Source organism: Motacilla alba, chromosome Z (genome assembly GCF_015832195.1).
Source record: "Motacilla alba alba isolate MOTALB_02 chromosome Z, Motacilla_alba_V1.0_pri, whole genome shotgun sequence".
NCBI lineage: Eukaryota > Metazoa > Chordata > Aves > Passeriformes > Motacillidae > Motacilla > Motacilla alba.
In genome coordinates, this window is record NC_052046.1 from 49,834,183 (window position 1) to 49,849,381 (window position 15,199).

A 15,199-nucleotide genomic window follows, 5' to 3' on the forward strand; every position below is an offset into this window, starting at 1 on the left:
ATTTTAAGAGATATTATGTGTTTTTGAGGTATCACACAATGGTAATGAGGTCCTTATAAAAAAAGTACTTGGCACTTGTTTAGTTGAAGACATTTAGTAAACACTGAATTCGATAAAACTATCACCACACTACTAGGTAGTATCTTTTGAGTTATCTTAAATTTCTCAGTTTCTTTTACATAACTCTGAGCTGCTGTAAAGTTAGGAGCAATGCAAGCGGTACAGACAAGCATTTTGTTGTCAGGTACATCTCCTCTACTGATAAATAAGCATAGTAGTTTTTCAAGTAAGAGCAAAATTTTATTTCCTTGGAAAATATTATGTATGTCATAAAATAAGGGTGGGAATTTATACAAAAGTATGGTATATTAATTATATTGACCATCAAGAGAGTCAAAATGCACCTTTCTTTCACATATTCCCAGCTATAAAACCAGGTAAGTTGAAATCACACTCCCTGGCTTCCCAAGCCCTTCAGGCAATCACTTGTCCTAAATATGAACACATGTGCTGCTTGTGTTCCACACCAGACAAAATTAACATTTTTTACTTCCTTCTGGAAGCATTTGAAAACCTAAAAGCTTTGCTCAGGGTAACATTTGCTGTCAAAAAATAGGCCATATTTATCAAGCAACAATGAAGGTATATTTGGGTGATAAACCAAGAATTCCATCTTGCATGAACTGGCATACACTCAGAAGGGAACCTACTTTTGCTTTAACAAGTAGTCTCTCTTTAACAAGCAAAACCAGAGTGAGGAAATTGCAGGACATAAAAGGAAACTGAGCTTTCGACAAATTAATTCTACAGTTATTGCCTCTCAAGCATTATCTGCCCTCTCACAAAGGTGTCATCTATGCTGTAAGATTTAGATACACAGATAAATAGATATATTTAAAAATATTGACAAATATCTCCCAGTTAAAAAGTCTCTGGGCAATTAGAAATCAAATCTCCTCTTCAACAAGGAAGTGATCACTACAAAAGTAAATCATGAGGATGAATGACTAAGGCCTGGTTCAGCAAAGCATTTTATATATTAATAGCTTCACCATGTTTGTCAGAAGTACAGCCAAAACACAGAGAAACCAAGTTAAACAAAAACAAGACAACTACAGTTACTGCATAACTGGCACTACATGTCATTTTTTTATTTGAAATAAACAGGATCCTGAGCATGGAAACATTTAATACTCTCTAGCTGTACTTAATTCTCTTTTGAAATATGGATGACAGAACATGAGACCCTGATCATGCCAAGTCCTAAGACCCTGTTTTACTCATGTATTTATGAGTGAAGAAGAAAATCAACTATAAGACAAATTCTTTACATGGTGTCCAGCACATTTAGAGCATGCAGCCTGAAGAGTATGCAGAATACAGTTCATAAATACAAAACATTAAAATTTTTAAGAAGCAAAAGTAATGGAATCCAATTTCAACAAGAAACTCGTGTCTTATGACCAAAACTTCTCATAGACTCAAAGTAGCAACAAAAATGCTTCCTGTGGTTGGGACAGTCATATCATCTTCCTCTTAACACATCTGTTAGGACTGCCAAAAATGATGGAGCTCGCACATCTGCATTGCTTTTCTGTGGGCTTTCCCCACAACATCTCTTAAAGAAACATGTTCTGATGTTAGAGCTCTAACAACTTTAATTGAAAATGCCCAGTGGATGCCTATATTTAAGGCAGAAAAGGGAAAAAGATATCCAGAGCAATATAATTGCCTAAGCTTACTTTTTAGGAAGCAATTTTTCCAGATAAAAATAAAAGCTTTTCTCGAAAAATCCTAATGAACTCCAGCACATAATGAGGACCAAAAAAAAAATCTTGTCGTGAAAAAATCATCACTGGCAATAATTTTTTAATCAAAACTATGGAAATTTAAGTGTATATACATATATATAAATACACACATACATATATATACATATACATACATATATATATATATCTATACAAACAAACACATGGTAATATTAAGAAGTAGTCTAGTTTCAAATGTTGGTACAGGTTTCACAAAATCTGCATGTGAAGCATCTGATGAGATGAGTTGGACAGTTGTGATCAGTCACTTGGTTTGTGTCCACATGAAAAGTAATACAAGAAAAATATATGCAGCATAGACCATATTAATACAATAAAATTTACACATCTTTAAAAACTGAATCCTGTCCATTTAGTTAAAGCAACAAAGAATGCATTTGCTTTCAATTGCAAGCTACCTTCCTGCTCGAAAAGGAGCTTCTTAGGGGACTCTAGGGGAAGGAGAGAATGACAGTATTTTAAGTTATATCCATGACTACTTTTAGTACTGTGGCCATGAAAAAACAGATTGAGAACCACCAAAACCTTTTTAACAGGTCATGCAAAAGGCCTAGCCTTTACCTTCTGTGCTCGTACATTACTTTAAAAAACAATGTCTGCACTTACTACTACTACTACACATGTGCTTTTACTATACAGCATGTGAACACAAACCAAACTGAAAATAGACATACAAAGAGGACAATAGCTAAGATCAGTCATCAAAAAATAGTTAAGCCTATTTCTGAAAATGTGTAATAAATATAAAACTGAAATAAAGCACACATTTGAGCCAGCAGACCAATAAGCCTCCTTAGGAGTCATTACAGTCAATCACATCAAGAAGAACCTGGGGACATTTAAATCAAGTAGATCATTCAGCTGGCATGCACAAGTGTATATTCTCAGCTAATAAAAAATCCATAGGAAAAATCTGTAGGAGAAAACTTATGGAGTGTTTGACTGCAGTGCACTGCTTTTTTCCAAATGTGGTATGCTGCTCCAGTTGCAAATGCCCTGAAAGGGACAGCCTTCTTTCTGCTCCCAGAACTCACTACATCACCACTCAGAATTCACTGTGCAAACATTGGTGGGGGCATACACTTGAGAAGCATTAAAAACTATCAAATGATTTTTGTTTTTTTTCTATTTGGGAAAGAATAAAACTGTTCTCACATTTTCCATTTCCTGTCTTATTAAAGACAAAACTTCTTTTTATTAGACTAAGGTATGAATGATCATGTTTCAACCACCAAAAAAAAGGGCTTTATAATGACAAACAACAGCAGACTGAAAAAGTTAGTGGCAGCAGTCAATCCCAGTAATGTAGCTCTAGATAGCATCATATGGTAATATACACAAACACAACCTTCTTAAAATGCCTCCAGTGAGACTGATAGCCAAACAGTGCTCCATCACAGATGTGTAACCAATTCTTCCTACAAATCAAAAGCAATAAACCCCTCTACTAAAACTGCCTTTTTCTGCCTTTCTGGACAAAACTTGTGTTTTACAACACAGTGGCTGAAATCTACCATTGCACAGGATGGTTGATTGCTTGGACAACTATAATTAACAGTGATGTAAATATCTGCAAACTTTATTTCAACACATAGCCATGCTGGCCTGAGGTCTCCTAATTTAGAGATGGTCATCTTGGAGTCAGAAAGGGAGCAGAAGCATTAGCATATGCGTGGGAATATGATCTAAAAACGTAGCCTAATGAGAACATTCACTCTTTGACAATATATACCTGGGAGGCTCCATATGAAAAGCAATTCCTTGCTAAGAGGGATGGGTGCTATTGTAAAGAAAACTATGATTCTGGCATACCACAACTGGAAATAAGATACAGCTGATACTGTGGTTAGAACTGGACTATTAAAAAAAACTTACTAAACCAAAAATTTCACTCTTGTTTTGGGTTTTTTCTTTTTTTTTCTTTTTTTTTTGGGGGGGGGTTTAGTAGTTTGCTTTTTTTTTTTTACACAAAGACACAGTATTTCTTGTTCCGTTAAATGTTTCTTAGATGAATTTTCAGAAGCAGCACTATCCTAAAAAAACAATAGTTCTTTAGAAAAGAGCATTTAAAGAGTTTCTAAACGATTCACAAATACAAATATTCTTTTAGGAATGGAGAACTAAATACTAAAATTGCTTTGTTCCAATGGCTTGAAATTATTTTCTTATGTACTCATAAAAAAAAAAAAGGTTTTAAATGACAGTGTCTATCTCCCAGACAGCTTAACAACATTTAATGCAAATCAGATCATGTACATGAGCTGGCAAAAATTTTCCATTCAAATTTCTGAGTAAGAAGGGAACTAAATGTTTTCTGTAATCAGTGAAGGCCAGTTTACAGGGTTCCTAGAAAGTTCTGTGAAATTAACAGAATTTGGTGCAGCAAATAACACCACTGAAGCCTCTCTGAATAACAATTTAAGATTTTTCACCATGTTTCTCTTAGCTGTTAAGCAGTGCACAAGTTCACCAGACTATTTCAGATTTGATCCTTGCTTTGATCCTTAGTCTGGTAGATTCAAATAAAAAAAAACCCCTCATTTTGACAAACAAAAAATATATGCCAATTAAAGATTTAATGTAATTTTTATGCATTGTCTGTTATTGCATTGTATGTTATTAACATTAACATTATATGTTAATGTTAATATTATATGTATGTTATGCATTGTATTTTTATGCATTATCTGAATTAGCAGAAGCACACAATCCTGAGTAAGTTTTCTAGTTAACTAAGAGCTTTCTTATACCACATGGTATTTTTTATCAGTATTTCTTATGAGACTTCAAAATATTTTCTACTTGAAGTATAACAAGACAACTCATTTTAGAGAATTGCAAGATTTGTTTCTTGTGGTTCACTTATGCTGGTGAATTCATTATTAAAGGGCAAAGACAGCATTTAGCATTAGTCATATATATCATAACTGGTTTGGGATTTTTTTTTTTATTAAATCTTAAAATCAATATCAACAAAGTAATTTATGCTCAGGTTATTAAGAGAGCTTAAATATTGACAACTCTTAAGTCTCCGGAGTGACACAAAGGATCAATAGCAACAACCAATAGGAAAAAAAGTTGAAGTCACATTGCTAGTAAAACTAGCAGACAAACTTTAAACACAAGAAAACAGTACTTCTGAGAAAGCAGCAGAAATTATTCTAGAAAAGTTGAATCACTCCCCGAAGTTTCAGTATACAATCAAAACTGAAACAAACTGAAACAGTTAAATGCAATTTTGATCATACTCAGGAAACACATTCCTTATCTAGTGTGAATATATATGCATGCTTATTTCAGTGTTTTTCCTAAATCCTGTGTATCCTTGTTATCTCATCTGATGACACTTTTTATACTACTGAAATATGATTAAATCAGCTTTTATGTTTTGACACTGAAGTCATGTAAAAGTGAATTAGTCTTCTGACGAAAAGATGTTTCTCCCCAGTAGATACAGATGGGACGCCACAATTCCACTAGTCTGACTAGAAGATCATTTTCTTCTGCCTAACAGAGACAGGACAATGGACTATTTTTTTTAAGCAGACAAAGTCAACTATTGATACAAACATCATCATCATCACAACAACACCATTTAACAGTTCTATCATACTCTTCATTACAAAACATTGCTTATTTTAACCAAGTAATTCTTATCAACTCTGTTACACCTTCTCTAAATTTCACACACGAACAGCATTCTGTATTGATTCACATACTGACTGCTAAATGTGCTGACCAGATAAATGACAACCTGAAGAGACAGCATAATTTTAAATGAAGAGTAAAAAATGTACAAGACTAGAAAGGAGGACAAAAGTAGAAATGCAAAGGGTGAATGTGTTTAAGTTTGTGTATGTGTACACGTATTGTAAGAAGAGTAGCTATAGAGAACTATAAGCATAAAACACAGTGAGCAAAAGGTAAAAAGTTTTTTCAATTTTTCAATTTGTTTTTCTATGTTTTTCAAACAGATAGAGAGACTGAAAGTAAATAGAAAGGGGTGAACAGTAGTGAAGATGACCAAATGAGTCAAAAGAAGACAGGGAAAGACATGAGCTGTGAAAAAGAAGTAGGAAAGAAAAAATCAGCATAAAAGGTGTTAAGAAAAGAACACCTTTTTCAGCTTCAGAGATAGAACAGCAGTTTCAGAGACAGAACAGCAAAAAGGTCAGAAATTCAAAAAAGCTTAAAAACAAACAAAAAAAAACCTAAATAAAGAAGACGAGCAAAAGTGTGAGAACCCTCAGCTATTTGGCTAGAAGTCTTTCTCACTCATTGATTCTGTTCCACTGCCATAATCTGCCGTGAATTCACACTGGAGAGCAGCACCACACCTTTCTACACAGACTTCCACACTGGTTCCTCTTGAGCACAGTTAACACTACAGTCACATAGTTTTATCCAGCACATGGTATCCCCAACTGTTTTTTAAGTATGTATAAAACATATGTAAAGTGAGCTCCTACAAACTTAACTGTTTAGAAAGCAACTTTTTTCAAGAAGCAATTCCTCAGCAGTTGTCAGCAACCTTTCCTTCACCATTTCACTTTTTCCAGATAGTTGTCTTTCTGTCCTAGATTTTGTACTTGGACACAGTTGCTTTGATTTGGTAGTGACTCAGTATAGCAAAGTCATCCACCTTATATTAGAAATAGGACTTCTTATCACAAAGAAGAAAAATAATAGAGGAAAACTGACAGCACAGGCACATGAAACCTTAGAAGAAAATCCAACAGCACAGGCAGATGGAAGTTTAGAAACTACCTATAAAAAGTTAGTGCTTGTTTTGAAAGTTTAGAGGCCTCATTTAATAAGCTGGCGCTTGTTTTGAAAGGATAAGCAAGCTCAAAGCAAAGCTCAGTTTTCAAGGTGTAGCAAAATACATCAGTACCCTTATTTTAATCACAGTTGTAATATGAGCTGCTATCAGCTCTCTGACTTCTCTGTTTATTGCTTTTCTTCTTACCTCCCTCTTCCCACTGAACATCTTTATTTCTATTTCTTTGCTATCTTCAAGGTTGCCTTACTTTTCCATTACATGCTTTTCTCTTTCTTGTTCTCTTGTTTATCTCTGAAGATACTTTAACTTCTGTATAATGCCATTTCTTCTATAAGCGGACACAACTAAAAATCAAGAATTCTCATAGAAGAGAGGTTAGCATCACCTACACTGAGTAGGAATTGCACTGGCAAGTAAGGGTTGGAAACCTAGTGCAACCAACATTGAAACCAAATAATAAAGCTCAGCTAGCACCAGGGAGGTCCCTCACTCTTTTTCTCCTCTATTCTCTTAGCTGTAACTGTATTGAAAAAGTCACCATTGCAATGGCCAAACTTCTAGGCAACATAAAAAATTCCAAACTCAGTGAATAGTCAGAGGTTTACTATCAAATATAAGATTATTGTTACGACCCTTCCTGTGTGGTTAAGTACCTCGCAAATGCAGTGCTATGAATCTGCATTGGATTGCCATGAATTATTGATACTTATAGATATTAGAAGACAATGGTTATGCTTGCCTTCAATTTTAATTCATTTGTCTACTCACAGACCTTGCTCTAGAATTACTGTTTGGAAAACCAATGAGTATATCTTATGTTTACACATCAGGTTTTTCATTTCTATCACCGCAAGGTGCATGCTGAAGTTCTCTCACAAACTTTGAACACTTGCAGAACAACGTCCTCAATAGAAAAGGAGTTTTATCAGTACAAAGGGATTTTGCACTAATGAAGCTTTCTCCTACAGAAAGAGATTAGGATTTGTACAACAGCATAAGGGACTTTTAAACCTACTGTTAAGACGTAACAGAGGACCTACCATCGTCTTTAGAATGTACCATTTAAAATCTGCTTCAAAATGTATGCAGTCTGGTTTGTACTAGTGCTATTTGTACCATCAATGCATTTTGCTCACCAATTCCCAAGGCAAAACAATTTTTATCTTAAAAAAATATTCTTTATCTTAGCATAAAATGATTGTAAATACAAATGCTACATATACACACAAACACACATTGACAAACAGAAATATAAACAGAAATGAAATTACCTGGTGAAAACGTTTATGCTGTCGCTATCTAGATCACACCATTCTAAAGCACAACATCACAGAACACCTTTCCTAAATTATGTACTCCAGTTACAATATAAAAGTCGTGAATTTAAGGATGCTACTTGGCAGTTTTTAGCTAATCATGGAGCTCGTAAATCATCCCCCCACAACAATGCACTTCGTGGACATTTGTCATATACTTGCAATGCCCATACTAAGGCAACATATCGCAGGAGCTGGCAGTCATTCTATCAGGAAGAATTTGGCTACAGAAACAGCAATGATTCATTATGCATTTTAGAAGCACTGTCAAAACAGCAAATCAGCACACTATTATTTTAATCCTTTAAAGCTTACAAGAGCTTTTAAATACAATCATAAATTTGTTTTCAAAATTAAAACAAGAAAAAAAAATCACAGTTCTGATAATGCATTTGGAAGTGCATCTTTATTCACCTTTTTTTTCCCCTCAAGGGACAGAATACAGCTATTTAGTATCAGCTATCTACTTACCTCTCTACATTATAATTTAAATTGTCAATTCAAACTTCTTGAACAGGTCTTTCACAATAGATTAATTAAAATTCACTGTTTTAAAACCAGTTTAAATTCGGTTGTATTCAGGTTTTTAAATCCTCTGTAGTAATTTTTAAAATAATCATCACATTTTAATTAACTGAAATCTGTACTACAAATGGATGATTTTGAAACTCACCCTGCGAATGAAGAGTCAACAACATAGTCCAAATATTTTGTTCCAACATGCACATCACATCTATTGTTGTCCCAAAGTCTACCATGAAAGCTGCTCTCACCTACCAGTATCTGAAAACAGTGCTTCAGGTCCTGTCAAAAGCTCTTAAGGGCTGTATTTCTCTGCCCCCTTCTATTTCTTCCTTAGAATATGCCAGTAAAATACAAATAGATGAAAATTCTGCCTCCTGAACACAGACATCTAAAAAGGTTATTAATTTCTTGCTATTATAACTACATAATGACTCTGAAACTTCATCTTGTAACATCCATTTACTATCATCTTGTTGAAGACACTAAGTAACATCTCCACCAAGCTTAAGAAGGCATAATCAGGAAGGTATTTGGATATTGCGCCCTTTGTCCCATTACACAAACTGACATCATGATCGCTTACCTGCTGGAAAACAACTTCATCCTGCTTCATTTTCTTTTTGCTGCTTTTTCTGATCCTCCGGTTTGTCTGAATCCATTTTGTGACCTGGAGTTCAAAATCATGGTGCTTTTTTAGGTAGAAGAAGCAACCTGATTGTAGTTATTCAGCATTAGATCTCTATAAAGATACTCAAGACAACTTTCTTCATTGCTTCACTGGAAAGAAAAAAGCACTTTTCTTCTCTAAAGTAATGTGGTCTGAGGTAATCTGGTTATTACCTGTACATGATCAAAGTGTGAGGTGATGTTCTTCTTCATAGAGCTTTTGGTTTAAGGGGCTTTGCACAAAGAACATTTTGATGTCAGACTAGGTTGCCAGATGTGAAAAACTCCTGGGGAAAACCTCTCTGCTTTATCCCTTACACCTTCTATTTCAAGAGATTTATTTCCAGCCACCCACACGAACATTGTTCCAGACTACCAACAGCAAATTTGGGTGGCACGGTTATTATTTAATAAAGTAGTAACACTTGGTGGGACTTTTCCCCCCGTACTAATATTTTTATTCTTAATACGGAAGCAAGTATTTTTTAAAGCAAAAGCGTGGCAGGGTGGGGATGGTGTGTAAGGTAGAAAACTCCAGGAGCAGATCTGAAAGGGGAAGAAGCGGGTGCATCATAACAGCTGTGAAAGGTTTCCTCCTCACCTCGCCGGTCACTTGCTGGACGAGCTGACATTCCTTCCACGTCTCTCCCTCCTCCAGCAGGGGCTACACGGGGGAGAAAGCGCACGGTGAGGCGGGATCGCCCGCGGAGGATCCGCGATGCGCTCCGCTCCCCGGGGCCCCGAGGCGGCAGGCGCGGGGGAAGCGAGGTCCGGCTGCCGCCAGTCCCCGGAGCCTCGCCCGCTCCTTTCCGCCTCGTCCCGTTCCGTCCCGCGCCGCTGTTCCCGACCTCGGCAGCGGCACACCGCAACCCTCAGTAGGAAATGAAACACCTCCGCAGGGTCCCCCGCCCCCGCGCCCCGGCCCCCGGAGCCCCGCGGAGAGGAGGAGCCTTAAAGACGTCAGGGCCCGCCGGCTCCGGGGCGGCCCGGGCGGGGCACCGCGCCTGAGACAACTCCAGCGGGGCGGCCGCGGGCTCGGCTCGGCCCGGCCCGGCCCGGCCAGGCCACATTCGCCCCACCCCACCCCTCAGGTGCGGAGCCCGGCCCGGCCCGGCCACTGGCGGTGCTACTGCCAACACACAGGGTCGCCAACGGGCCGGCCATCCACAAGCTCCACATCCATACTCGTCACGGTTTGCAGCCTAATTATTAGCGATACGCTCTCTCCTCGAGATCCTTACTATGGAAGCCGCTTTCCTATGAACCCTTCTATAAACATGCTCTGTCATAGGTCTTTACGGACGGACGAATGGCCTAGTGGGGATAGTTGAAGAAAGCGTCATCACCACTACCTGCTTCAACATTGGCCTTGGTACTTGCTCTCGCCTCCAGAATCCAGCCACTAAACTACCTTGGAGGGTCTGAAATGAACATTAAAAGCAAGATCCAAAGCAGCTTTGTAGGTATACTGCACCACAGCAGGCCCTTTATCAAGGCCTTGGCTAAAGGCTTTGTTTAACAAGATGCCATGAGCAGGTAATTAAATTTAGGCATAGGACTTCAGGTATTCTTGCACCCACAGAGGAGGATATTCATACTTCAGCATGTTGGGAGATAATTACGTCAACCATGCAAAATCCAATTACTATTAAATCCTAAATCAGGATTTAATCAAGTGCTTTTGTGTTTATATTTAAAAAATAAAAGAGGCAGTAAAGGATAGAGTGCATAATACTTGTTATAGTTAAAATTATATTACAAAAGTCAGTATTTTAAAAATTATTGATACTCATTTGAAAAATTTTTTTACTCTTATACTATATATTGCTATAATCTCTGAAAGCTCCAAAAGGAAATCTGTGCTCCAGCAAAAGAATAGGGCATATTAAAGCGTGTGTATAAGGAAACCCTCAAAATATAGAATTAGATGTACTTTGTAAACAGATAAGTAAATAAAGGTAGATCCAATAAGTGTGTATTAAATCTTGAGAGTATCCTTTTATCACTTGAAAAAAAAATCTCTCCTAGCCTTCTTGTTTTACTGCCACAACATCCTTCTTTCAAGATCAAAAGCTTTAGATCAAAGCTGAGATCAAACTCAATGCTTTAAATAGAAGCAACTTCACTATGAAGCATTAAACAAAGAACTTTTTAACAGAGATATCACAATAGAAAATCTTACTGTAGTTTTTTATTTCACATTTACAACAGGTCTACTTGAAACAAGTATAAACAACCTGGTTTTGTTTTGTAAAGCCACAACAGATTTTTCTACTAAATGGTAATTCTGAAAGTGCCTACAAATTGACTCTTGAACTGAGTGTATTTAAATGAAGAAAGAAGAACAGAACATAGTTCAAAGACAGTGAACAAAAAATTATGTTAATGGCAAACACAAATTAATGCAACTGATAAAACAGTATTTCCTTGGATCAGCTAACAGATTAGACTGTGCACTCCCATAGAAACAGTTATAGGAAACACTGGACCATAGAAACAATGAAACATATTTATACTTTAAGTCCTTGAATGAATTGTGCTTCCTTTCCTGACAAATGTTTTGAGAAAACTAGGGGGGAAAATGGTTAGGAGAGACATTGATTTTCAGACCTGCAGATCCTGAGGCTGATTTGGGATGAAAATCCACAAACACACAAACATACTGTGTGTTGAAACTCAGAGAAGGCTCCTGTTTTCTTGTTAGCAGTTGCATAGCAGTGAAGGAAATTCAAGAGGAGTTGTAACTGACTGCTAATGGATCTGTCCTATACAACAGATACGATGGGGAACAAGCAGCTATACATGTCAAAACATGTCAGGATCCCTCATTCATGCAGCAGCAGGATTAAATAGAACTGAATTTTGAAAATATGGGGGAGGAGGTAGCACTTTGTAGAAATTGGGTGAATACAGACCAAATGTCCTGGACTTAGGCAATGATTTACACCAGCTCTTACTCAAGTCAGACCAGATCCCAAGCATACAATGAACATGCATACATAGCCTAGGAAACAAGAAAATATTTTTGCAGCAAACACCTCTTGCATTTATATTGAAACAAACTGTTTTTAAATTGTTCTGGCTGTGATGGCTACTAATGGTATTTCATAACTTGGTGAAAAACTGTAATTGTGAACTTTACATAGGTTGCCTGCAACTTCAACTCTTATGCAAAAACAACCAGTACTGATAAGCTAAGAAGGTAGTTTTACCTAAGGTGAACATTGAATCAATACCATTTTGTTGGCTTTCCAACAATCCTCAGATACTGGAAGGCAAAAAGAAAAAATGGAAAATGCAGGAATAAAAATCTTTACTGTAAATGAACTTCAGAAGAGCTCCTGCAAAGTAGAGGAAATTAGCAAAGTCATTTTCCAACCTCTCATTTCTAGAATCTCAATTACTGAATGTTACATCACACAAACAACCTGGACATTTGTATATTCAGATCTACATAGACACCAGTAACTACACAGAGAAGTCATTTTCTCCTACAAGATATAGCTAACTTCACCAGTACACAAATTGCAGTTTTGTACCTTTCTACACATTCCCATTGAACAGAAAACAAAATACGTATTTCCCCCGCCAGTTTCATTCTACCATACTAGAATGACACAGACTACTTTCTTAGACATCAGAAAAAGATAATTTAAAGGGGAATAAAAATGATCATTTATAGGGAAAAAAAGTACAGTAGTTTAAATTAGAAAATTAGTTAACTTGTAAACTAAGAATACGTGTTCTCAGAATAATCTGTGTGACCTGAAAATTATTTCAGCAGGAAAAATGTGGCTTCTAATTTTTTGTTAAAAAAGAAAATACAGAAAAGTATTTTATCCAATAGCTCACTAGATGATAAGTATCACTTGAAACATATGACTGTGAAACAATTGCAAGGATTTTAAAACACTGCTGCTACCAGGACTTTGCAGTCCTAAGGAGGCAGTGGGCTACATCTGAAAGTGACAAGATGGCTGATGCACCCACATTGCAAGAGTATCAGCACCACATAAAAATTACTGAAAAAGAATTCCAGCCCAGCATGTGCTCCTGTTAGAACAGCAAGTTCTCCAACTCATTTTGTGCAGTCTTCATGCATACAGCTTTATCCATTGAAATGAAAAATCAAGTTTTTCTATCATTATCCATTTTTTAGGAAATATGCTAATTTATATTGATATAATAAATCTAAATGCTGTAAATCTATATGTGCTGGTATAAGCACTGTTTTCAGATCAGCATGCTGTGTCTGGTATTTTTCAATGTAACATCCCTCCAGAGAAATCCCGTTCAAGTCAAACTTGCTCCTCCTGAAGCTATCTCTACCTCTAAGAGACAAAAACCTGTTGAAACAATAACTTTGAGGATGTACTTTCAGTACACTGCAACATGATTTCATATATTGTGGGCAGGAGTATTTTTTTCAAAGTGGTTATGCAAATATTTCCTTCATATACACATTGGCAACTCTGCTTTGTGAAGAAAGTTCTTAGGTACGGATGGGTCACTGTAACCACCTATTTAGTTGCATGATCAGATTCATAATCTGATAAAGAAAATATCTCTGACCACATGACCACAGGATCTCTAAATAATAGGCTTGTTACTGAATAATCCTATATAACATGTAAGAGAAATAATTCATGTATCAGATTATATTATCTAGAATATGATAATATTTTCAGGGTGTGCTAAAATGTCCTTTTTTTTTTAATTCTCCTCCTGATTTCACCAGGTGCTCTCACTACTATGCAGGTATCTCAAGCAAGTTAGAGAGGTGTTGCCCTGATTTTTTAAGATTTTCAAAGCCTTCTCATGTTTACATTCTTGTAACAAACTTTCTCACACACTTTCTGTAAATAACTCATTGTTTTACATTCTTTTATGGAGGCAAAAAATTTTAATGGACTGTTAGTTTGTCCAGTGTCATTAGAGAAATGGCACTGTCACCCTCCAATCCACTGTCACTTTTGGAAAACTATAGATGTTGGAGTCAGAAAATAAATGTCCCCTTTTTTCCTTCACCTTGAGAACAGCAGTGCGCATGCCATTCATTTCGTGTCCTATAGTGACAGAGAGGCAACGTCCCATGTCTCACTAGCATGGGAACAGAGTCTCTGCTATTGGCAGCAAGCACCTCCCAGCTCAAGAGAGAATACACACCATGAGGTAACCTGTGGCTTTACCTGAATTACCTCAGAGAGGACATGAGGAAGTGGGATGGAAAATCCACCTCTGAACTAGTAGCACAGGTATATGAGCTGAAAGGAAGAACAGGTAGCCCAGGAAGTTCTTCAAGGATAAATGCCACTCCAGTTTCCAATGGGCAAGTCCTCCCTCAGACAGAATAGAAGGGCTGGTGTTACTTCTGGTCCTTTTGAAGGGACCTTAGTTTATATTTACAAGAAGTGAGCAATGAGAAAACTATGACAGAACTATGACCAGAACTAGAGGGGGGCCCTGACTCCAGCCAGGTAGTGGAAAGGGACAATCAGATCTATTGCACTGTGTGTATCCCATGCCCTGGCACATCAGACATGTAAGGGTATAAAGCTTTAGTTGACACCAGTGCACAATGTACCCTGATGCCATCAAGATATGTAGAAGTAGAATCCATCTCCATTTCTGAGGTGACAAGGGAATCCCAATAGCTGACTGCACTGGAAGCTGGAGTGAATGGCAATGAATGGCAAATGAATGAATGGCAAAACATTCCGCTGTGACTAGCCCAGAAGCTGCATGGATCCTTGGCATAGATTACCTCAGGAGAAGGTTTTTCAAGGACCCAAAATGCTGTTGTTAGGCTTTTGGGATAGCTACTATGGAGACAGAGGAAATCAGACAGCTGAATACCTTGCCTGGTCTCTCAGAGGATCTTTCTGCTGTGTGGCTGCCGAGGGTCAAAGGACAACAGGTACTGATCGCTACCACATCACTGCACTGTCAGCAAAACTGCGCCAGCTGGGACTCTGTGGTCCCCACCCATGAGATGATTTGTGAGTTGAAGACCCAGGGAGTGGTCAGCAAGCCTCCCTAACCCTTTAACAGCCCTGTATGGCCAGTGTGTAAGTCCA

At 37.3% G+C, this 15,199-nt stretch overlaps 1 protein-coding gene across 15 annotated transcripts in view; it reads right to left on the bottom strand.

Annotated features, from left to right (window-relative positions):
- LOC119696000 (aminopeptidase O (putative)) overlaps positions 1 to 15,199 on the bottom strand; it is a 172,489-nt gene that overhangs the window by 66,134 nt on the left and 91,156 nt on the right. For 10 of the 15 annotated variants that reach the window (XR_005255474.1, XR_005255473.1, XR_005255475.1 and 7 more), the window contains 2 exons: positions 9,724 to 9,786; positions 9,040 to 9,123 (listed from right to left, as the gene is read on the bottom strand). The exons of 2 other annotated variants lie outside the window; for them this stretch is intronic. Coding sequence is in view for 9 of the 13 variants with exons in the window: in XM_038125423.1 (XP_037981351.1) it covers positions 9,040 to 9,123; positions 9,724 to 9,786 (147 nt within the window). In the remaining 4 variants the exon portion in view is untranslated. Of the gene's footprint in view, positions 1 to 2,806; positions 5,340 to 9,039; positions 9,124 to 9,723; positions 9,787 to 12,368; positions 12,391 to 15,199 lie in introns of those variants that run through there. 3 more of the 15 variants (XM_038125421.1, XR_005255476.1, XM_038125422.1) reach the window with 3 other exon arrangements.